At 35.7% G+C, this 26,359-nt stretch overlaps 1 protein-coding gene across 1 annotated transcript in view; it reads right to left on the bottom strand.

Moving 5' to 3' along the window:
- Window positions 1-26,359, bottom strand: part of MAN2A1 (mannosidase alpha class 2A member 1) — a 168,363-nt gene that overhangs the window by 20,613 nt on the left and 121,391 nt on the right. The window contains exons 14-19 of the mRNA XM_012790254.2: window positions 25,978-26,196; window positions 24,781-24,903; window positions 21,899-22,013; window positions 6,402-6,535; window positions 3,467-3,608; window positions 882-1,015 (exon numbers count right to left, since the gene is read on the bottom strand). Coding sequence (XP_012645708.2) covers window positions 882-1,015; window positions 3,467-3,608; window positions 6,402-6,535; window positions 21,899-22,013; window positions 24,781-24,903; window positions 25,978-26,196 — 867 coding nt within the window. The remainder of the gene's footprint in view (window positions 1-881; window positions 1,016-3,466; window positions 3,609-6,401; window positions 6,536-21,898; window positions 22,014-24,780; window positions 24,904-25,977; window positions 26,197-26,359) is intronic.

Here is a 26,359-nt window from a genome sequence, read left to right as displayed (position 1 = left end):
TCCTGAGGAACATAAATGAGTTCCAAGGACAAGTGGCAAGACGGGCCTAGATGAAGGAAGGTCGGCATTTCCCACGTAGCAGGAGGGAAGAAGGGCAGGGTGGGAGCAGGTGTTTGGTACCTGGAACAGAGAGCTCTAATGGCTGTTCTCACTGCAACGGGGAAGGTGACATCACTGGCTGGAAAGAGTAGAAGAGACTTGAAATGATGAGTGAAGAAGGAAAATGGAGTAAAGAGAAAAAGGGCCATGTCCAGGGGGCTCAAAGGTGGGTGCTCACTACTTGACAGAGAACTCCCAGGATAACTTTGCTGTCGCCCAAATAAGCACCGTGTCCTTCAGGTCCAGCTGGGCTTTTGCCAGACTGTTTAACACAGACTGCTGGATTTTTGCTCTGAGGAATGAAAATCAAACATGAAAGACAAGACAAGTAAATCCATTTTCAGGTGATGAATTGAAGACTGGAAAAAATACGCTAAGGTTTCAAAGAAATTCTACTACTAAACTTCTTAAGTACGTGACTAAACTCTATTCTTTATGTGACTAAATTCTATGCTTTAGGTTTTAGCTCATTTTTTAAATTCTTATTTCTTGCAAAACAATTTTAGGAAATTGCACCTAAACTGATTTCTTGACATTATTTTTTTTTTGTCTACATGATAAGCAAAATAAAAAACAAAATAACCTAAATGGAAATCTTGCATGATACTTATAAATAGCTGAAGTTCTCATTCTGTGAATGTAGGCTAAATCTATTAGAAAGAAATCTCAATGCTGGAAATTATTAAAAAAAAAAAAACACGTAAGAAGTGGAAAGTCATAATTTCAAATTTTGGATGAGAAAGAACAATCAACATCAGAACATGCTTGTTATTTTTTCCTACCAAATTAACGGCACTTCTTTTTTCTAGTAGTATTCGAAATAGATTAGCTGTAATCTTGTTATCATAGACACCTTGCCCAAGGCCACGATTATCATCTTGCATGAGTCTTCGATCCATGATAACTTCAATCTGACCTAACAAACAAACAAACAAACAAGCAAAACTGACCAGGGTTATTTAATACAGATATTCGGTTATTTAATACAGATATTCATGGAGGATCACTTAAGTGGATGGTAATCATGTCTAGCTTTAAATTTCCCCTCTAGTCAAGGAGATGGATCTATACAACCCACTATGCCGTGGGCTTTCTCTGGATAATAGCTCAAAGCAGCTACTATAAGTTCATAAAACAGGACAGCATTTGTGCTTTTCTTCATTAATGTTTAGCAATATCTGGTAAAAACTTTAAAGTAGGACAGGGCAGATCAAAATTTAACTGGAACTTTTTTCAAAAAAATTAATCTGACAAAGAAGTTCTTCTAAATATTTAGTGGCAGCATTTTGAATTTGGAAATGCTGGTGAGGTTTATTAGGAAGTGCTTATCATACATGGGGTAACAAGATACATACAGATGCGTAGGATCTATAAAAGATTTGCAAATAAAACTTAGATTATTTGATATGTGGCAATTCTCTGAAGATGCCCTAGAATAACAGAGATACCCCCATTTACTCCCTTTCTTTTCTGATATTGTGTTGGTGGCACCACCACTGTCCTGCCTCCGATGGCTTGTTCATATTTGGTTCCTTCATTTGCTATGCAGTAATTCTACATCTTCCCTAGTTTAAAATACAAGCTAATGATTAGGTTATGAGATTAAAAAATAAAAAATAAATAAGGAAAAAAAGAGCCATATCTATACATTTAAGAGTATACTCAAATAAGACTTACAAAGCTAATGCTATCTTTATTTTAAAAATGCATGCATATTCACTTATATCCATCGCTGTACTAACTGATCATTTGGCACAAAAGGGAAATAGCTAACATAAAAGATTTTAACAACTGTTATTCTTACATAGTCAAACCAACTCTGTTTTGCTTCTTTCTTCTCAGTTTAGGCATCTAGTACATCAAATTACCAGTGATGAGTAGCATTCTCATACCTTCATAATTGAGAAGGAAAGTACCTAGGACTTGCTCCTCAGGGACAGGGGTTAATGGATCCCATGCCTGAGATCCACAGCTTGTCCCTTCCACACTCGAATTAGCACATCGACCTCCTTGGCAATTTTTAACTCTTTTCCTGCCTCCAAATGTTAGTCCATATAGCATGTGACACTTAGTAATCTGGATTATACTCAAATTGTTTTGATTCAAATACCACGGTACTTGGGTGTCTACAGAAGCAGCAAAGGAGCTTTATTTCTCAGTTCATCTTTTTCGGGAAGTGAGATAATACTGGTTGGTTCATCACTGCTTGAGTCCTCATGTCTATTCCCCTATTTAGAGCATAGTTTTGAGAATTTAAGGGAGGATTTAAAAATGGGTGGCTCAAGAGTCATGCATGACCCAAAGATGTTCTGTTTTGTCTACACAGTGTTTTTTTAAAAAAATGTCGACACTGACATATTGGATTGTGGACACTGACATATTTGGGATTCTTCTTCAAAAATTGAAAGATTTAGCCCTGTATGGGGGAACATATATAAGGGGAACATGTTTTCCAGTTTGTTCAAGTCTCTTCCATGTCCTAAGGATCTCTGATGTGAAGCCATAGTATTTTCATAACTGAATTCATGTCTTTATGGCATGAGTTCACATGATTTTGTTTAATTTAGGCTACAAAGAAAAATGAGGCGCAGCAATTTTTTTGTGTGTGTGGAAGTACAGAACGCATGTATATGCCTAATATAAAAAGTAGGTTTATGCCAAAGGACACACCAGCCATTTGCACTCATTTATCACCTGCTTGGCTCCTTCAGACATTTATCATTAGTAACTCGTATCACGTAAGAAAGAAGAGCAATTGATAACATGTGTGATAACCAATTAAAAATATGGATTATAGAGGATTAGAGTCTTTCGATAGAAAGTTTTGCAAAAATTAATCAGTATCTACTGTGTGTTTTCTCTCACTTTATCTTCATCACTTTCTCTCTTTTGGAATCCCTGAAGCTGTACCTCCAGCATTTCTACTCCCTTTCCTCTTTCAAGTGGTAGTGGGGTGGAAGACCATGATTGAGAGAAGGACTTAAGTTTGAACTCTAAATTCCCACCTTTGCAAACTTAGGCAACTTATCTAAACTTTCAGTGTCTGAGTTTCCATACCCATTAAATCACAATGAGCACAAGACTCTCTGCAAACAACAGGTTATCAAGAGAAACAAATTATCTTTAAAACATGGCATGAGTTTAGGTCTCTGGTTCTTCATCTGAAGATTTAGGAAATTCATCATTTTATGTTGTTCTCACAAAACCCAAAATCAACTAATAGTCTGGTCCATGAGAGAAAAAAGCTAGAAAGAAGACAGGGAGGTTTTAATTGGAGATGACAATTATTAATACATTGGACCAGCAGAAAATGATACACTTGGAACTGAATCCTTTCAGAGCAAAAAAGAATTTAAACAACACATACCACTTTTCAAACTGGAAACCCCTAGGGACTGAGCAGACAGTAGTGTCAAGCGGCACTCAGCATCCTGGATATATGCCATCGTGGTCATTGGATAGACATTTGCTTGAAGAGGCAATTTTTTCATTGTCATTCTAGGTTGAATCTATAAAACCAAACAATCATCTTTAAAAAAAAAAAAAGTGATATTTATGTATGTACTTTTAAAAATCAGTGTTAGTACAGATGACTTTTCTTCCAAAGAGAAAAAGACAGCTTCTTCCTTTTTGTTCAAGGGAAGAAATAATTTAAAAATTAAAACATTCTTTATAACAATATAAAGAAAAACCACCAGGATCTTGGAAGATAATTCTTAAGTGGGAAAGGCAGAACTTGTCCAGATTTTAAAAATAGGCATTTCTATTTAAATTCAGAGTAAAAATTCTTAACAAAAGTCTTCTAGCTCTCCAATATTTGCATAAAACAAATTATAAAGGTATTAAGTATTCATTTCTCATCTAAATCTAACACACTGCTTTTGTAATGAATGCTAAGGATAATAGCTTTCTATCCTCTTTCAAGAAATATCTCTTATTCTTGAATCCGTTTTAATAAATACCACAGATTTCCCCACCAAATCCTCTACCATATTACATTATAATAAAATGCATATTATTTAAAACCATTCAATGCTTACTCTTCTTGATCAGTTTCAATGTAGATAGTTCTAAATTCCAATTTCTTGTGGCTTAGTATCTGAATTAACTGTAACTTTATTTTTGGAGAGACTGTTGGTAACCCCAAAGCCAGTCTGGGTCACAGCGACTGACTCTAGCCTCAGGACCCTGCTACCAGTGCATCTTGATCACATCACATAAAAATGCCATCTCCTTACTTAAACTCATAAAAGTTTGACATGAAACTTAAGAAAAGGAGAGGTACAAAAACAACATAATAGTTAACATGTATTGAGTGCCCGTTAACAAAAGGTGTGATCCTGAGTATTTTGCAAATCTGATTTTTAATCTTCTCAACAACACTGCAATATGACTCAATTTTACTGGTTGTACTAGGTTGAATAATCTACCCACCTCCCCAAATTCAAGTCCACCCACAGCCTGGGAATGTGATCTTATTTTGAAATAGAGTCTCTGCAAACATGGATGAGGTCGTACTGGATTAGGGTTGGCCTTAACCACGTGACTGGTGTCTTTGTAAGAAGAGGGAAATGTGGACAAAGAGAGACACATACAGAGACAGAGAGAGAACACTCAGTGACAACAGAGGCAGACACTGGAGTGATGCGTCCACAAACCAAAGAATGCCAAGGTTTGTCGGCAGCCACAAGAAGCTGGGAGAAGGCAAGGAAGGATGCTTCCCAAGAGTCTTTGGAGCGAATAAGGCCCTGCTGACATTTTGATTTTAGACACCCAGCCTCCAGAACCGTGAAAGGATAATTTTTTGTTGCTTTAAGCCATTCAGATGGGGGTAATTTCTATGGCAGCCCTAGAAAATAAACTGATGAAGAAACAACTGTAAAATGTTAAAAAAAAAAAACAAACCAAATTCTACATTAAAAGAATTCTCCATTCCTTCTCTCTAATCCTCATCTTCCCACTCCAATTAATTGGTATATTTAAGCTTATAAAAAAGACACTTAAAACTTCCACAACTGTGTTGTTGCTACCCCCCAACTCACCACCTGTAGAGCCAGATTTCTAGTTTTGCCCAAGTACTACTATTTCCAAAGCTTAAAAAATGGCCTATTTTAAAAAAAAATTTAGATTATAGACCTGAAAATAATATTTTCCTTTTTATTCTAATGTTTGATCCTCAAAAAGAAAATTCACATTTTTTGGTTATTCATTTTTACTAAGTCTTCTGATTCATGTGTAACACCCACACGTACAAATAATTACTTCTGTAAGATTTTAAGAAAAACCTTTCCTTTGTATACAAGGAAAATGAATCACCATAAAGTCAAGATTTCATTTGACAACCAAACGGCTCTAGTAGAATTAACATGTTAATTCAGAGTGTACATTGTGACTCCTATGCTTTAGAAAAGGTTTAAATTTAACTTTTTCAGGATATCAGAAGAGAAAATGATCACAATCTTTTTCACTCATTCCTAGTTGACAATGTGACAAAGTAAAAGCATTTATTGTGAAATTATTTCTATTCATAGCCAGAAATTTCTAAAATGCTAATGTTTTAAAAATATGTTCATGTTTTTAATAGTATTATTTCAAAGATGTGGTGTCCCACACATATAGAAAGCAGAGATCTAGTTATCAAATGAGCTCTTAATAGTGAAGAATTGAGAATCTGAAAAAATATGAATCAATTTTCTTACTACTATTTAAGACTATTTCATGAAAATTTTGATTAAATACATATCTGCCCACATTTATAAATAAATATGTGTCTATGTAATATGTGTATATATATGTGTGCATGTATATAAATGTACACACATACATGTCAACAAAGAAAGGGGAAGAGTTTTCCTGAAATTTAAAAGAGCCTATTATTAGATCACACATTTAAAAATATATAAGGGATAAACTATGTATAGACCAATTCCTTATGAGCAAAACAAGAAATATGATCCATCAGTCCCTAATTATGTTTCCTTTCTGGTATATAAAAACTTATATACATACATTTTTGCATCAAGGTATTTAACATACATGCTGTTCACCAAATCTCTCTTTCAACAAGTAAATCCTTACAAATAGATATTCTAAAAAATGGTCTCTCAAATATTTGTTCTAACTTTGTATATTAGACTGAATACAGAACCTGCAATTGTCTGTTAAAATTTAATTTTATTTTAGGAATAATTTGCAACTTTAGATATATTTTTTCAAAGGATCCAAAATTAACTGGCCCATTATCATACATCAAAATTATATACTAATACAACTGTTACCTAGACATTTTAAAGGAAAATTACCTGGTATCCATTTAGGTCAGTATAAAATCTATTTTCATTTTTTATATCAGAAGAAATTCTCATTGCAATCTCACGATTATATTCTTTTCGGATGTCCACAATATTGGAAACTTCCACAGACTGTCCTTCTATCCCTAAATTTTAAAAAATATACATTAATAGAAAGAAATTAATTGTTCCACCTTTCATAAATATATTATATAGAACTCCTTCCAAAGTTATATACATTTTCCTGCTTTCTACTTGCTACCTTATCATCTCCCATACACTAAATGGTATCACAATTTAACTTTAATTTTCTTTTATAACGATGATCAGATGGTACATAACACACATTCAGGGGCACAAATAATTCCACAAAAGGATGAACGGTTTGAAATGAGATAAATGTAGATGACATATAACATGTAAATGATTCTCCAGTGAGTTCCAGAGGGGAAAAAGGACATGAAAGGAAAAAAGGTCAGTCCCACTACAGGCCAGTGCACCTGTCATCTGTACTACCAATCCCCAACAGAGCCATTCCAGTCCACTTCTTCACCATTCTCCCCTTACGCACTAAAAATTATAAGCCAATGATATTTACATCCTGTTGGGTCAAGAGACTGTATATTACTGCCTGCAATCTATTTCCAGGAAAAGAGACAGGAGATCCAATGAGATCATTTATGGGTGAAACTGATATTAACATATTAGTATTTATGGACTATAATCTGGAGAGCTCCCAAGAAGTAAAATCAATGTTAGTCGAATTTGGTATCTCTTAGGACTCTTTGTTACAAAGTGATCCGTTTTGCCCTTTCCTAGATAAAGCAGAGAACAGCTGGAAGAAGTATCTGATAGATCAAACATTTTTTTTTTTTTTTGATAAGCCTAAAGCTGCTGTCCCCAACCCCTGGGCCACAGACTGGTCCTGGTCCATGTCCTGTTAGGAATGGGGCTGCAAGCAGGAGGTGAGCTGCGGGTGAGCAAGGCTTCAGCTATACTTTCAGCCACTCTGCATTGTTTGCATCACCACATAAGCTCCGCCTCCTGGCAGATCATCAGCAGCATTACATTCTCATAGGAGTGTGGACCCTACTGTAAACTGCGCATGCGAGAGATCCAGGTTGTGCCCTCCTCATGAGAATCTAATGCCTGATGATCTCAGGTGGGGCTGAGGCAATGATGCTAGCGCTGGGGAACAGCTGCAAATATAGATAGTCATTAGAAGAGAGGTTTGACTGTACAATAAATGCAATGCACTTGAATCATCCCAGAACCATCCCTCCTGCTCCATGGTCCACTGAAAAACTGTCTTTGATGAGACCAGTCCCTGGTGCCAAAAAGGTTGAGGACCGCTGGCCTAGAGTGTTTTCTATTTTCTCTCTGTCATTCTACCCTAAATGTATCTGTAGGTCCTCGGTGAGGCCTTGGGTCCATTTCAGAGATGGAGAGAGAAATCCAAGCATGTGTGTGAGATATTACAGGATCTTCCAAGGAACAGAGCAATTAGGAAAGTGGCCATAAGAGGAAAGACTGGCCCTATCCTATTTCATAAAGCTAAAGGTTTCTGAGGTTGCAAGAACCCTGGAAACTTACCTATAGTTTTATTTTTATTACCTACCTCTCCCTACTGCTCACACATAATTTGTCACTCTATGCTGATCATCAGCATACTCTTTAAACAAAGAGGGCTATGTAAAGAAAAATAAGAGGGGGAAGAAGGGAGTAAGGAAGACTCTTTCCCCTCTGAGCCAAGAAGAATCCAGAGCTTATAGAAGTTGACAGTAAACAGCTAAAAAAAGGAAGTTTGAATCTGACGGGTCTGCAGAAAAGAATGTGAATGCAGTTAGTGCAGGCCAACGCTGTGAAAAGAACGCTGGAAACTGTAAAATATAAATAACAATATAGTGATGAATAATACTAAACGGGCTGAAGCCTCTAGGAACAGAATTTTCAGAATGCTTAACAAACTTAACTGGAGCTAACTTTAGTTTCTATGTTCATAAAACTATTCTGAGTATAATCTCTGTGGGTGGAGAAAAGAAGAATGTCTTTTTTTTTATGGCCATAATCTGAACCAATAACATCTCCCAGTTAAATATACACATTCATCTCCTTGTGAGAGTTACCAGAAGGACCTGCAAAGATAGATGATCCAAATATCTCCACCACAGTTGGGAAGTTAAAAACAAAATCATATAAACTGATGACAAACAATGGTATCTTTTTTGAACCAGGAAATATACTGCTCTAAATGCAGACCTCAGTATGCTTACATTAACCAGAATATTTCTGTAAAGCCAAAATGAAATGTATATGGAATTTTAATTATAACAGACTAGCATCCACAAATGAACCAAAGACATCCAAAACACAAAATGCAGCACCAAGGATGACAGTACTCATGTAGCACTAGGGCACATCACAGGTGACAAGAAGTACATTCTAATTTACTAGCAGCACTTGTAGGGTTTTGAGTACGAGTACTCTTTTATGTTTTCTCCTCTCTAGATTAGATATTCTCTCAGGGGTCAACAGAATACATGAAATGAAATAAAGTCTTAACAAAAGAAAACATCATTACTTTCAACTCATGTATCTCCAGAAAACATTTACAAAGAACATGCTTCAAGGAAAAATTAATAATTTCACGTTACCTCTAGCGATAATAAATTATAAATGATCTCTCTCAAGCTCAGTATTATACTCAGATCCTGTTGTGGCAACAAATACTTAAAGCTCTTTAAAAGCCTCTATGTCCATCCATAATTCATCAAGACATTAATTTAAATTCTGTGCCAGGACAGGCTTTTAAAAGAAGATCAAACTTAATATGCTTATTGTGAACAAACCAAAATAACCTGTAATGGTCATAAAAGCAAGGAGCTATATCCCTGAGTTCTTAAAGATAATTTGTTATTATTATTATTTTTTTTTAAAGAAGAGTATACCTGTGAGAGAAAGGATTGCCAACTGTTCCTATTCTGTGTCAAGAATTCCCTAAGTTGTGCCTTTCCCAAAGAAGCTCACAGATGGAAGGGAGAGCTTCCTGGGAAGCAGGGATACGAACCAGTGGTGCCCAGTGACCTGCTGCATATGTGGCCACGAAAGTGTTAGTTTTTACCAAAGAGGTTCTACTTGGGCATGAGAAGAGAGGATGGAGGTTGTTTATTCATTTTTAGCACAGAAAGGGCAGGGCAGACTAGATCCAGTGTACAGGTGAAAAGTGGTAGTAAAGAGGCCAAAGAGATTGTTTCGGAAGCTCTCACTACACTGAACTGTTCTGTACAGGCTGTAAATTCCAGTCTCACCCCTGGAGCTGGGGTGCCAGCTGCCCATAGACAGACTGCCTTACACACCACCTTTGCCTTCCACTTCTTACCAACGTTCTGGGCACATGGCAAGTGCTGAATTACTGTTAAACAGAAATAGTTAAGATGTTAAAGCCTGTCGTCCGTCCATCAGGCAGAAGTTAGCTGACAAGGGAAGAAAGCCAACTTTCTCTATAGAGAAAGTTAAAGTAGCCAGAAAGATGACGGAATAAAGACTTTCATTCTGTGCAAACACACGCATGTTAGAAGGTAAGTTCCTCAAGAGTAGGGACCATGTCTCGTTCATCTTCATGCTCCCGGCACATAGATGGCATACCGCCAATGTCTGCTGAGTGAAGAACGAACGGTGGCAGCTATTTGGCAATGACAGCAGCCAACAGTTACTAATGCTCACTACGTGCTACAACTCATTTCATCCTGACCCTCAGCCTGGAAGGAAAGCACTTGCCCAAGGTCACAAGACTGGAACACCTAGGACTAAACCTCCAACCAGTGGCCTGACTTTTGGAGAAAGCTGAAGTTACTCTGGGAACAAAGACTGGGTGAAGCCTTGTAGTAACTTTAAGTAGAGAAAAGACCTTTTTTTTTTTTTAAAGAAGAGAGCACTGAACTGGGATCTAAAATGCTGCAAGAACTATTTAATTGAGCAAAATTAGGGACAAGGCTTGCCAGATCCCAAAACTTCTTGAAAACAACTCAAAACTCTGTTGTAAAATGACAACACTCACTTTAAGAGCCAAAAAATTAATATTAATACATATTAAATATTAAAGACACATAATCTTATTATACAGCAGTTCCTCCTCACTGTACCTAGCTGAGGGTAGCATAGTTGTGACCACAGGAAGTACACACCAGCAACTCTGCTAAGAGCAAAAAATGGGAAAATATGCTAGATGTCCATTAACCGGGGAAGGAATAAATAAAATCAGGTACACCATGCTATGAAACGCTGTGCAGCAAATGAAAAGAACAAGGTAGCCATCTGTCTTGGCAGAAGAAGATCTGATACAAAAAACGAAATGTAGCACTTGTATAGTATGATAAACTTTAGGCTGAAAACTGACACAAACACACTGCTATACATTTCTACAGTTATAGGAGCTCATGTGCACATGCGCACATATCTGATTCCTCCATCCCAAGGAGTGGATGGGGACAGACACAGATACCAGAAAGGCTTTACCTTATATCTGTATTGTGTGACATTTCTGTCAAAAAAGTACACATATAAATTATTTATTTGTATGTGTACTTATAAAAATAATTGTATACATCTCCAAAGGAAGAATATTGCCTGAGATAGCAGGCAAGAAGCAATAAGACCAAACAGGTCACTGTCAGGAGGCTGGGCCATGTCACAGCCTTGGGAGTCCAGCAGCCTCAGGCTTATAGGGTCTTACAGCCACTCTCAAAATGACAACGGTCTCCTTAGAGCCTTCCCCCACTGGGCAGATCAGGAAAGAGGGGACAGAAAAGAAATGGCATCACCCTCTTGATTCTGTTGGTTAGCACCAGTCTAAGGAAACTAAGAAGGGTGATCCTTGGAGTGGGAAGGGAAAAACTTGAGGGCACCTCTGACACATGCACATGTCTCAAAGATGGAGTGGCAGAAACATCCAGGAAGGAATGCACACAGAAAGCCCGCGGTCATATCCGTGAGCAGCAACTGATAACGGCCTTTGGAGAATCCTGGGTATCATTTCCTCTGCACTATCTACAGCCAGATCTTTGTAAAATCTATCTGGAACCACCCAATCCAACCCTCAACTGCAGAATCTCTGAGTTAGCTCAACCTTCTCCACCTCTCCAGATTGTCATTATTCTAGCTATTCTGAAATGCAAGGTATAATTTTTCAAGGGATATGCTCTTAATCAGACACCACTCTTGCCACACTCAGCCAGCTACAGGAGTGAGAGGCAATAGCTTAGGAGAAAGAACAAAAGAGCCTCACTGGTGCTCCAGCAAAAAGCCGGCATCTTATCAGTAGCACTTCATATGTGATTAGGACAAGTCTTAGATCAAGACGGGATAATGGCCCACACGCATCTAAGAAAATGAAAAGTGACGGTATGAACCCTAAGAGAGGTATGTTAGTCTGGAAACAAAAGTTTAATTGCAATTCAACATATGGTATCATATCATGTAAAATAAATCTTCTTTAAAAAAACCCATCTATGATTAAAAGCAGGGTCTTTAGTGAGTGTCCTGAAAATGCTGGCTTTGGAGCAAAAAGAACCTCACTGTCTAATTGTTGCTCTCTCATCCCTTTCCCTCCAATCTGTTTCTGAGCAGAGAGGGCGACAGAGCAAATCCGTTTGTAGAAGACAATAATAATTGTCATGAAAAAAAAAAAAACCCAGAATTTCTGATTTTGAGTATTTTCTTTCTGACTTAGGAGCTTTTTATTCTGTATTTAAATCATCAAGCATATAAAAATACCTTTTCTCTTATGTATTTATTTTTGTGACTTTGTTCTATTTGTGAACTTTATCCAACTTGGCGTTTACACTTATGGTTATTAATTAACACACACTGCTTAGTTCAACATGTACGCTTACAGGAAAATTCTCATAACAATGATAAGCTAAGTCAACATGGAAACGTTGTTTCTAAAAAGCAAATATTATCATGATTATATTTTTAAAAAACTGTACTTATGTCTGAAAATACCAAAACAAAAATGGTAATGCCTCCCATAACTGGATGACCTTTTTCTCCATGTTGACTTACTCAACTTATTATCCATTATAAGATCTAATTTATCCTCTGAGGCACTGCTGATTTCTGGTTCTGTAAATGTTCATATTGATTATTTCTCCACAAGTGAAAATTTCAACATCTGCTTTCATGAATACAAATTTTAGTAAATTTCATTCCAAGTCTCAAATTTAAGAACATGATGATATACCACTTTGTACTATTTGTAAAACACTACTAGATAAACAGCTATTATTATTAATCAGTCACTGATGAGTTAGGCACTAGTGTACACATTTTATGCTCTAGATTTCAATAATTCTCACGACAATGTCAAAAAGTAAATGTATAATAGGAAAGGCATAGTATTTTGATCAGATTGTAAATTTTGGGTAAAGAGGATACCAATAAACTATGATATACTTGAAGGCCTAATAACTGAAACATACCTGACAAAACTAGGAAGATGTCTTTTAAAAAAAAAAAATCATTGATTTTATGCAATAACAGGGTTTTGCAGAAACTGTTTTGGAGGGAACATAACAGGTATATCAAACAGTTTTAACCTCAAGCTAGGTAAGGATAAAGAACTAAAGCACTCTCCTGGAAGGTGAATGAAACAGCTCACAACACTGGAGTTTTCTTAGTACCTTCCCCAGGATGCAGGCTTGGGCTGGTCTAGGACAAGGGGAACAGAATAATCACAACAGTCTGTCCAGTCTGTCTGCACACCCTTGGCACTGACAGTCACCCCGAACCTGCCTACTTCCTGTTCCCCCAAACACGCTCCTTTCCAAGGCTCTTTCAGACAGAAAGTCCTGGATTCACATTATTCCTCACACTGATCTGTCTCCGTGGCAGGTCTGTTTCTTCCTCTTCCTTTTCTTCCACTCTTTCACTATTTCTTCACCCAACTTAACAAGAAGAAAAAATAAAAAGAAGTATATCTCTCACGCATCCTAACTCTAGTGGGTGCTGGACAAAGACAATTTGAAATATTGGTGTGTGATTGGACTTTATTTTAAAACATGCGGTTTCCAATTGCTTGCTTTCAACAAAATTGAAGGCATATCTAATCAGGGTGTCAGGCAGTAGATCATTAAAAATAACTGATTAAAATTAATGTCTGATAATATATCACTCTGTGACTTATAGCATCTCAGATGGAATTCAAAGTATTGAATGATATTCCTAAAACAAAACTTCCATTACCAACTACTTATGTGAATGCTCCTTTGCATTAATATTTACAAAAACAAAAATTAAGAATAAAATCAATGCTGAAAAAACTCATTCTAGTAATAAGTAATAATTGCCAATGGATACATTATCTATTAGGGACTTTAAAAAAGGGTATAATTCACTGAGAGAAATGTTTCCATTAAAATTTATAAAATTATCAAAATATTAACAATTGTTTTTCCAATTGCATTTTTTTTTTTGAGACAGAGTCTTGTTCTGTCACCTGGGCTAGACTGTAGTGTCATCATCATATCTCAAAGCAACCTCAAACTCCTGAGTTCGAGCAGTCCTGCTGTCTCAGCCTTCCAAGTAGCTAGGACTACAGGTGAACACTACCACAACTAGCTAATTTTTCTTCTTCTTTTTTTTTGTAGAGATGGGGTCTCCCTCTTGCTCAGACTGGTCTTGAACTCGAACCCCTGGTCTCAAGCAATCCTCCCTCCATAGCCTCCAAAAGTGCTAGGATTACAGGCCTGAGCTACCTTGTCTGGCCTGTATATACTATATAATAATTTTTACAGTTCAATACAGAAAATATTTAATAATACTTACAGACTTAAGGTGACATATTTCTCAAATTTTAATTTATACATACATATACACAAATGATTTTTCAGAGAAGTAATGAAAGACTAATGAATAACAATACTCTCAACCATAAAAATATTATATTAAGATAAAATTCTCTGGAGGAAGCAGAATGGAATTATGAGTTCCAGGAGAAAATAATGATGTGAAATTTCTGACTGCTAAAGAAAAGCTAGGGCAAGCTTTATAAAAATGCATGATTTGGTATCAAATCACTACCCATTGGATATGTTTATTTTTAAATGTCACTATTTACAATACACCAAAAATAACATCCTTGGCAACTATTTAAATATATAAAGAAAAACCAGATGTCAATTTAAAAATATATGAGACACACAGTTCTTCAAATTCTTACAGGAATCAGGAATTTTAACCTAACCAACCCCACTTCATGCTTCGTGATATTCTTTTCCTCCTCTCTGCCCACTCAAGTGGCATTTCTCCAAGATCTAGCATCCAAACAACTTCTTCCCTTAATCAAGTCTCCCCCAAACCCTCTAACCCTCAATGACCATTCTTTATCTTTTAGCACTTATTGTCCAGCTCATCCGGCCCAACTCAGCCTCTTCAGTAGATATGATGCTTACTCTGTGCCAGGCTCCATGGATATTAACTCCTCCCAACATCCCTGTGAGGTTGGCTCTATTACTGTCACCATTTCAGGATGATGAAACCAAGGCCAGATAGTAGTAAGCTGCACACGGTCAAACACTTAATAAGCGACAGAGCTACTGGGGGCTGGAAAAGATATTCAGGAGGACTGACTCTGGAGCCTCAGCTCGTAACCATCACACTCCCCCTTCTGTCTGCCATCCCTGTGCCCTTCATCTGACTTCCTCGGAACACACATTTGTAGAGGATGATGTTTCACTGCTAAGGAACTCTACCTTCAACACAGCAGCTGCTCTCAAACAGCCCCCAAGATAACCACTGAGTTCTGAATTTGCGTAACCAGAATGTGTTTATAGTCCCTTAAAATAACTTTCTCTTTCATGCCCGCAGGGAATAATCAGGTTCGACACATCACTACTTATTTCAGTTTTTAAAAGTTCTAATTAACAGTAAAAAAAAATCCTTAGCAGTCAATTGCATATTACGATATTCCAAAAATGCTTTAATTACCTAAGTCTGCCTAGCCATAACTTACTTAATGCTTTTTACTCTTAAATCAAACTAAATATGGAATGTGGCTTTGGAAAAAAATGAGGTTGATTGCAAACCATTTTAATATCTTCATGAATCTTTTTATGGCAATAAAAACAACTTCAGTGAAGCTCTGAGACCTTCTTTACAAGTGGGGTGGACACCAGGTATGAAAGCACCAGACTCAGTGTCCTTAGAAGATGAATTTAACCGCTCCTCAGACTTTTGACTAAGACCAAGTATGGAAAATGAATTTAGAAGCAGGGCGTCAAGCACAAGAGACTTTATGTGATACTAAGTTTTATGAAGACTCTTTGATAGTTATACCTAATTGACTATTTAATAGTCTTTTTGTAAATTAAAAAACTGAGTCCCTAAGAAATTAAGGACAAACCTAAGTTCACTTTAGTTTGCTTAGATGCAAAATTAAGAATTTGGATTTCTAAATCCCAATGTGGTTCTCCAATTTCCAACATGGTCCAGAAGAGGGGTCTTCTAAAAGTTCATGGAAAATGCCTACTATGAAAAAATTATGCCTGAATTTCAAAACATTTTTTTGCACCAAAATAAACTCATACTAATTTGTTATAACATGTCTGAACAGGGTTTAGTTTGAGGCACTAAGAAGAATAAGGCATCAATTTAAATATAGTACTTATCAGAGCAACATGAATTCTACTAAAACTGGAGCAAGAATAATCATCAAATTTATAGTGAAGCTTGGGTAGAAGAATGGTGAAATCACTAAAACCTTCCAAAAGTAAAAGTTTACAAGGACAACATCCCAAAGAAATCAGTTTATGGATGGATACTTGTTTTAAGAAGCCACGAGATGACGTTGAAGATGAGGCTCACGGTGGCAGACCACTCACATCAGTTTTCAAGGCAAAAATGCATCTCATTCGTGCCCTCATTATAGAGGACTGATGAATAACAGCATAAAGAATAGCCAATACCACAGATATGTCAACTGGTTCAGCTTACAGAATTCTGAGTGAAAAATTAAAGTGGAGCAAACTTCCCATTCAGGTGCCGAAACTACTGCGCCCAGATCAGCTGCAGACAAGAGCAGAGCTTTCAACAGAAATTTTAAACAAGTGGGATCAAGATCCTGAAGGATTTCTTCAAAGAATTCTAACAGTCCATGTAACATGGCTTCCCCAGTATGATCCTGAAGACAAAGCACAACCAAAGCAATGGCTACCAAGAGGTAGAAGTGGTCCAGTCAAAGCAAAAGTGGATTAGTCAAGAGCAAAGGTAAAGGCGGCAGTGTTTTGGGATGCTCACAGCATTTTGCCTGTTGACGTTCTAGAGGGCTAAAGAATGATAACATCTGTTTATTATGAGAGTGTTTCAAGAAAGGTACCCAAAGCTTCAGCAGAAAAACCCTGGGGAAAGCTTCACCAGAGAGTCCATCTCCACCACGACAAAGCTCATGCTCACTCCTCTCATTAAACAAGAGCAATCTTGTAAGAGTTTCAGTGGAAAATCATTAGGTATGCCCCTTACAGTCCTGATTTGGCTCCTTCTGACTTGTTTCCTAATCCTAAAAAATCTTCCAGGGTATTCATTTTTCTTCAGTTAATAATGTAACAAAGATAGCATTGACCCTCAGTTCTCTAGATATAGACAATTACAAATGACTGGGATTAATTCATTTTTTTTAAAAGTGTCTTGAACTTGATGGAGCTTTTTTCTTAAGAAATATATTTTATAAGTTTTATTTTTACTTTTAAATTCCATCTTCCCACGAGATTTTTGAGGTCCTCTTGTATGTTTAACTAGATGAAGCTCATTTTGGCTCTAAAATTTAAGAGTCACATTATAAATCCATTTAGGTTTATATTAATATATTCAAAACTGCTCAGAGAAAAACTAAGCAACTCTATCTGATTGCTAAATATGTCCGTGCAAGGAAATTATTCCATCATTTCAGTCAAAAGAAAGTCTTTCCTCTCATACTTTTTGATGGCAGTTCATTACATTTTACCTCCAGGCTACTTGCTTTCTTTTAGCAAGATCCATTACATATAGTTTTAAAATACGTTAGTAGAAAATAGGGCAGAAGTATTGCATGTAAGATATTTCTCCTAAGGGTTAAAACATGGTTTCCACACACATACTCACTCATTCACTCTCTCACAAACACCTGCCCAGGAGAACACAGTCCTGAGGGGAAACAAAACTTGAAAGTACACACCATAACAGATCTGGGACCTGAACCCTGTGCCAGTGGAAATGTACATGACACATTGGTAACCCATAGCAACCTAATTCTTCAATGTGGCTGTTGATGTCGGAAAACTAGGGCTCTGAAGTCCAATAATTACAGCTCCGAAGACAAATAAAGCCACAGTTGGCAATGTCACTTACTGATCATTATGTTACTGCAAGGTATGTACTTTTTGTGACGGTGTAGTATCAAATGTAACACAAGGGAGCACAGAAGCTTCTGCTTGTGCCATATTCTATCTTTTAATCCAAGATTAACAACAACAAAAAAAAGCTCAAGTAGCCTATTTGCTAATGTTTAAAGCTTCAACTTAATGAAAGATGATTACACTGCACGAAAAATTAATTCCCACCTCCCCTACCTTTTTCTCCCAGAAAAAATCTTATTTTCTACAAAATTAATCATCTTTCAGAAATCATAAAATAGTTCTAATAAAGCATTTCATTAAATTATGGGTGCTATAAAATGGATTTTTTATTTAACCTGACATAAGGCAAAGAATTATATTTCATTAGAAATCTCTGAATTGCTCTGATCTTGTAGAGCTTTTAAAGCTAGTAAGTACAAGATCTCCTCTTCTAATTTAATATTTCTGGAAACTTTTTGAATGTGATGTCTGAATGATAATGAAAAGAAAAACACAGTGTTCTTTTAATAGCTTAAAGGAAGGAGAGAATCTTTCAATGGCACTTCTAATCATTTTCAGAATCTGGAGACAATGCAAATAGAGAAACTGAAGTTAAATACCAAACCAAAAACAAAAGTAGAGTTGAACCTAGGCCTCTCAACTCAGTATGTTTCAAAATCAATAATCACCAGTGTATATAATTTGGGAAGTGCTTGATTTTTGTTCTTGATTTTGTTTTCTGAAACTTAATTTGGACAAAAGTTACCTTGAGGAGAAAAGGGTTAAAGAGCAACTAAAATAGAGATTGAGGAATGCAAGGATTTTTTTAAATGTTTTTATTACTTTAGTTTTTTTTATATGATTTTCAATAAACTGAATTTTAAAGGTTTAATATAGGTACCCAATAAAGAAAATTTGTAATATTAACTCATTTTATGTTTTTTTTAAATCTCTTGTTGCTGAGACATCATAAAATCTTTGGTATAATTAACTGGTTTAGTAACCTAATACATTTATAGCAAATAATCATAAAATATTAATAGTTTCTCTCCTTCAACCCCCATTTCATCCTGGATTGGAAATCTGGTACTAACAACAGGCTCTATTCATTAATACTATTCCAAATAACTATATCTGGTCAATTTAAAGGGGCAAAATTAGCATATAGCCCAAAAATATCTTGATAAGTTAAATTTAAGAATTAAATAGTTTTGTTATTTTAAGAAATACTAATTAAAAGCCAATTTACAAAAGTTTGGAAGTTGACTGAAGTTTTCTTTACATCTAAGATGAAAAGTCAGCTTTTGTCTATGTGTTTTGATCAATCGCCCAGATGGCTGGTTTAGAGGAGGTCAAAGTTTATAATGTTAAAGAACTTTCAAGTTATTTATCAGTATGGATCCCTTGGCTCTGCATAACCAAACCCCTAAAGATCAGTTAACCTTTCAGGTAGTGTGAACACCTATAGAGTCAAACACCCTGAAGACATCACATCTCTATTACAGGCCTTGATTCATGATTTCATTACAACCCCAATGAATCAGGATCCAGACAACCTGAGTCCTCAGGCAACGGTATGTGAAAGAACAGGAAAGATGGCAGCAGGTGGTAAAGACTACTCAGAAAAGACTTGATCACCACAACTGGGCTTATCTTTTCCCAGAGGGAGATTTGTTGAGATGGGTCAAACACAAACATCGGAGGGTATATATTAATAGCATGGAAGAAAGCATTCCAGGCAATTCTGGTTTCTCCATCTCCTACCATTTACTTTCATGTTGGTGGGGAAAAATGTTCTGAGATGAAGAGAGAGGGAAAAAAGATTTATATGTCACTTTAAGTTTATAAATGCAGGTTTTAGGTTTAATCTAGGCAACTACAGTAAAACTCATCCAGAGAAGCACTCTAAATTAAGTTCGTATTATACTTATTTATCCATCACGTTTTTTTTTTCCTTTTCAACATGCATCATAACACCAAGGAAGACACTCAAAAATGGAAACATACGAGAAAGGGAAATAAAAAAAAAATAAAGTAGAGAAAAGAGGCAGAGGCCAGGGCAGCAAATAGAAATGGGCCACACCAAGTGCCACGTTGGAATGCCAGGAGCCTGTCACATCTCAGGGGCCCTTGCTCCTGCTAAAGGGCTATTAGTCAGCCACTGGTCAGTCCACTGCCCAGAGGGGGATAAAAGGACAGGGGAAAGGAAAACTGACAAGCATTCAGTTCTGATGAGTGCAGTTGGTTGGAATAAGTAAACAGGCAAGTCAGAGTCTGTTAATTTTGAAATCAACTACTGAGGTATGATGGCAGGCTAAGCTGGAGCCACCAGCAGCAGAAGAGGGCCGTCTACTTTACACAAGCCAGCCTGTGATGTGCGAACCAGAGAAAACTCAGAAGAGGCAGTGACATTGGTAGACGTGAGTAAATAAAAGCAAAAGCAAGCAAGCAAATATACTTGACTGAGAGGTTAGAATTTTAGGATGAATTGCTTCAGCATTTACTTCAACACACAGCCTGTAACTAAGTATAACTGATGAAAAACGACTGTAAATCAAACTTGGTAACACAGGTCTGTGCCCAAGTGTGTGCTATGTTGTACTCAAGGAAGAACTTTTCCATTGAAAAACAATAGTTTTAAGCAAAATTAAAAATAGATAAGCATATCTTCTGTGTGATAATGCTATTTTCTTCCTATCAAATGAAATCTTTGGTGACAGCTGAAAATGTAACTTTAGAGCTCTCAGGGGTGTTAAACAATATTGTATGCAAGAGTACAAACAGATGGTCAAAGAAATAGTTTCTGACTTACCAGAGGTTCTTAGAAACTCAATAACAGATAATTTCAGATCTACATGCTTTCCTGTAGGTAGCAAATTGATTGCAGATAACTGCAGAAGTCATACTTAGGACACAAATTTAGTATCTACTATTATTTTTCCCACCTTTCAGAGACCTTTTACTTCAGCTTATGAATCATGGGTTATTCTGAAAACACATATCACCTTAAGAAGTTGCATGAGGAAGTTTGGCCATATCTGAAATCCTAACAAAAGGCAAACACTAATGAAATTTGAAGTTTAAAAAAAAGTTAAATAAATGCAAGGTTAAATTTAGACTATGGAATCATAAAATTAAACTTCAGGCATCTAAGAAATTCCCTGAGCACAATATCCTGCTTTCCCACAATACCTAAAGAGGAAACAGTACCTGTGTATACATTAATCATCAGTTGTTAGAATGCTTTATTTACTACCTATATGTAGACTCAGGGAAATATTTTTCCTTTCCTTAATTTTTTCAACTTGGCTAACGAAAAGATAAATTTAAGTGGCATTTTTACGAGGTCCTTTTCTAAGTGCGTTGGGAAATGGGAAATGGCCTGGTTACTAGGATTAAATTTGTGGTTGGAAAAGTACTCCTGTCTAAAAACAATGAATTCAAAATCAACCAACCTAACTTTGCAAGTATGAGAGTGTTTGGAAACCATAGCTCCACCCAGACCCCATGGAAGAATCAGTTCCATTGCCCAGAGTTAAATTCTTAAAAAGATCAAACACCTGTTCCCTATCATTTGGGTTCATAAAGATTCTGCTCAATATTGTTCTAACAGCAGTAAACAATGGCCTGATTTTATACTCTACCAGGTAAAGAGCTGTAAACAAACAGAACTAGTTTTGAATATTTTTCTTGTAAAGTTACAATTCCAGTGATATCTGATATTGCAATACATTCTGTATTTAAGGAGGCAAGCTGAGCATAAGTATGTCTCACAGCTAGTCAGTAGTCCATCAACTAAATGCCATAGATGATATAATTTCCATTTTATAAAATCAAACAAAACACTATACTGTTTTTAGGTCTTAGAAATAATGTTTCTAGTTAAGGAGATCATGACTAAGATAAATACTCCAATAGGAAAGAGAAGACATACAAAAGAAAAGAACACATATAATGTAGGGAGTAAAATGTCTTAACATTTTTTACTATATTTTAAATCATACTACAAATACGATGTCAAATTTAGAAAAAATATCATCTTGAAAAACCAACTGCTAATTTACCAAAGTTGACACAAGAAATATATGAATTCAAGAACCGGCATACATATGTTTCATAATTGCATTTCTCTTGTTTTCTTACCCTCTATATGGTACAGTCGGACTCTATGGGTAACATGTTCAAAAATGCAAGTCACTTCCGAATAAATTCTTCCATGTGTCACTCTGACCAAGGGCGGCAGTTTGTAAACATAAGGCTGTGAGGACGAGATGACATTTTTAAAAAATATTTTTGGCTTGTAAACTTCAAGAAATGTTCATTATAGCTTTCAAACTGGAAAACATGTATCACCTGATATTTGCAATTTTAATGAAAAACAAACCTTACAAGGTTATCAGAATATGCACATTATAAAAATTAAATTGTTTTGTTATTTAAAAAATTGCTGAAGATAGAAAATACAAATGTTTACAACTTGTTTGACCTAGAGGATCTATAGACATTCCTCTCAGCTAAAAATTTCTAATTAAAAGCCTTCTATATTGTCCACATAGTTATTTATTAGAAATAGCAATTGTTCTACAGCAGTGACATTTTCCCAGGCAAATATTTATTATAACCATGGCCCCATAATGTTCAGGGTTCTGGGCAGGTGGCAAGATGAGTACAGGGAGTCATCTAGACAAACAGAAAGCAGGATTCAGAAACACAGTTTAATCACAGTCAGGTTTACTAAGCTATAAAACATTCTGCCCTTTTACTTGAAAGAACTAGCTGAATATAAAGTAAATCTACAAACTTGAAAAAACTACTTAGAAACCACTGGTTTAGTTTTACTATTTACAACCTAAATTCAAGAAAATATGGCAATAAAGCGCATAATTTATATAACATGGGAACAAATTTAAAGCATTTATGAGGAATTTTATTTTTTAAGTATTAGATACCTTAGCTCAACAATACCATAAAAAGTCAGGCTTGCAACATGAACTACTTAAGCAGTATCAGATTTTCAGAATTGTGTAATCTTTCTCCAAATTCACCTCTTTGGCGAGAGAAAAATACTCTGGAGTTAATAAAACCCTTACTAGTTTACGAAGATCCCGCACCTAATTACCACACAGCTAGAAAGTGAGGGAGAGGGATGAGAGGCTGGAATGGTGAGTTCTGGGCTCTTGCCTTTTTTCTGATACACTAGACTGCCTCTTTCCCTGATGTGCTTCTATTTTCTATGTAAATACATGAAAATTCTCTTTATCTTTCTGACATTAGAGCTATTTAAAGATAAAATAGTTTTAAATGAATTAGTTATTAGTATCCATATGTAATATTCCATAGCACAGCTACTTTTTTTTTTTTAACTGTAAAGAACAGTCCATAAAAATAAAATACCTATCCAGTGAAAAAAGCTGGTGAGAAAACACTGAAATGGCTTATATTTGGGAACCACTGCCCTCCCTGGGATGCCTAGTAGGAACTGTAGTGTGCCTTTGATTCCTCATTAATATAAGAAAAACATAAACAAACAACAACTGTAAAAAAAAAAAAGAAGAAGAAAAAGAAAAGAAAATCAGAGTCCTTAGTGTGGCCTATACAATCCCTTAAAAATCAAATTTTCTTTAGCAGGTTTCCCTAAATTGTGGAACAAAAGTAACTGTTTTCAGGAGACAGGTCCCTAGTCAACAAAACAATAAGAATAGTTAACTGATCTTGAGGTGAGGGAAACCCAGAAAGGTATAAAACAAAGGAAGAAATTCTACAGAAAAAAATATAGAATTGACTACACAAAAATTTAAAACTAGCATAAAAGAATAATAAAATAATTAACAAAATGATACAATGAGGAAAATTTTGCGACACATACGGAAAAAGACTAATTTTGCTACATATAAAGAGTACTTAGAAATCAATAAGACACAACAATATAAAAATGGTCAAAGAATATACAAAGGAAACTCACAAAAGAAGTATGAAAGATAAATGAATATATAAAAAAGTTCAACCTCATGAGTAATCACAAAAATATTAACAGGAAAATATTTTTCTATTAAGCAATTATTATTGGCAAAGCTTTTACTATAGCTAACTCTCAGTGCGTAAATTGGTATAGTAGAGAGTTACTACCAAAAAATGCTGATGGGAATGAACATTTATGCAATCTTTCTAGAAGGAAGATAAGCAGTACGTACCAGAAAGCCTTAAAAGGTTTCAGACACAGATACAAAATGACTCCTCTAGAAAGTTATTCTCAGGAAATAATCAGAATTGCATAGAAAGAATGCTACAAAGAAAGCTTATCACAATGAGGAATCAGGAGAAAAAAGTTCACATACATTAGGGAATTCTTAAACACAACAATGTATATTAAAATTATCTTCAAAAAACATGCCATCAGACTGTAAGCATTGTTACCAATAAAAATAGAATATGTACCTGCAATAAGATAAGACTTAAGAACGGGGGAAAAGGTACATCCACAAAAGGCAGTAAAAAAATACATCACAATGTTGACAGTGGTTTTCATGAGGCTATGCACTAGTCGGTGAATTTTAATGTTTTCTTCATAATTTTTTACATTTTCAAAACATGCCAGAGTTTGTATATACTACCTTTATAGTCAAGGGTGAAAAAAAAATCATTTTTTAAAGTATTATAAGTTAAGGAGAAAAATCATCCAGTGGACAATCTATTTATCTCATGTGGCTAGATGTCTTGTGTCTGTGTATCTGTTATGATGAATATATATAAAACACCACACCACCACTCTAAACAGGTTTCTTTCCATGGAGACAGCACCTGTTCATTGTATCAACAGCATCCTAACCGAATTCTAACTCTGAAAAATTATTTATCTAATTTTCAGCTACAAATTGCTAAGCTATCAATAAGGTGATATAGAAACTAAAAGCTCATCTACCTCTAAAAGAGGAATCAACGATAAAATCATGAGACACACTATCTTTTTCTTCAATATTCTTTCAATAAGTATTTATTGCACTTGTCATCTCATCAGCACCACTTACCTTGGCATCACCATCAGGTAAGAAGAGGTAGGCACCACTTTTGTCAGCTTTACGTGTGGTTCCATACCAGGAAAATTGCACCCTTACTTCATGATGTTTACCATCTTCTTTAGTCATCATTTTCTAAAGATAAAAAAAGAATTTTAAAGCAACTCATTATTAAGATGTTAATCACGTTGTATCTGGTTCCATGTACATGACAACTTTTTAAAAAATTACCTCAGCATAGATTGGAAAGAAAAAAAAAAAAAAATATATATATATATATATATATATATATATATATTTAAGAGACAGGTGTTGCTCTGTTGCCCAGGCTGGAGTGCAATAGTGTGATCACAGCACACTGCAACCTTGAACTCCTAGGCTCAAGCAATCCTTCTGCCTCAGCCTTCCAGGTAGTTAGGAGTATAAGTACACACCATCACATCCAGCTAATTTTTAAATTTCTTTGTAGAGACAGGGTCTCACTATGTTGCCCAGGCTGGTCTTGAACTCTCGGCCTCAAATGATCCTCCTACCTTGGTCTCCCAAAGCGCTAGGATTATGGGCATGAGCCATTGTGCCTGCCCTGAAAAATACTTAACTTAAGCCTCTAAAATTCACAGTTCTTGGTTAAACACTCAAATGTTATGCTTAGCCCTGGGATCTAAACTTTCATAACAAGAACAAAAGTCAGAACACGCTCATCAAGGAACAGAGAAATATATAAATTAGGAACTCTAGACCAGTGCTTCTCAAACTTTCTATAGAAGGAGCAGGCTTATTTTTTTATTTCCAATAGACATGAACCAATATTTTTCTAGAGTATAATAAAAATAAATATTAAAAATTAAAATTAAATTTAAAGTGATATACCAGATATTCACATTTATTATTGTTAGAATCAATAGGTATTTGACTCTGTCAAATACTTTCAAAGTTCCCACAAACATTTCTAAACATTCACAATTTCCATACCTATCTTGTGGACCAGTAACAAACAATCCATGGTGCAGCAAACCCACAGAACACATGCGTGAGCAGCAAGTGGTTAATGAAGGTACAAATACCTGCTCCTGTATCCTTTCACCCACAGTACTTCATACAGCCCTACTTAAGACATTTTCCCCCTTTGCATAAATAATCTACATATGTTGTAAAATGATAAGCAAATGTAAAAATGATAAGCAAATTTCAGAACTCTTCAGAACATACCTGCATAAGCCCAGAATGACCAAACCAGACTGCAATAAAAGAGTTCTCTAGAGTTATAGATTCTCTACCAAGTACGTTATTCTTTACGTTGAAAATTCTTGTATCTTCTGCTTTACCATTATGCAAGACATAATTAGCTAAATGTGAATTTGAACTTGCTGATTCCAAAATCTTATACACTTTCATTCCCAACGGTGGTACATGTGCTAGAAAAGAGACCTTTAAAAGATAGAGAAGGGAATTTATTAAAGAGATATGTTATCTACTGAAATGCAAACCATTTATACTTTTGGTAAAACCCACAAACTAACATATTTTTTAAAAAGAGAATACCATTGGCACTCTGTATTCCCTGGTTCTGTATCTGCAGATTCAATCAGCC

Source organism: Microcebus murinus, chromosome 11 (assembly GCF_040939455.1).
Source record: "Microcebus murinus isolate Inina chromosome 11, M.murinus_Inina_mat1.0, whole genome shotgun sequence".
In the NCBI taxonomy this organism is placed as follows: Eukaryota; Metazoa; Chordata; class Mammalia; order Primates; family Cheirogaleidae; genus Microcebus; species Microcebus murinus.
This window is presented reverse-complemented; position numbering and strand designations above follow the sequence as displayed.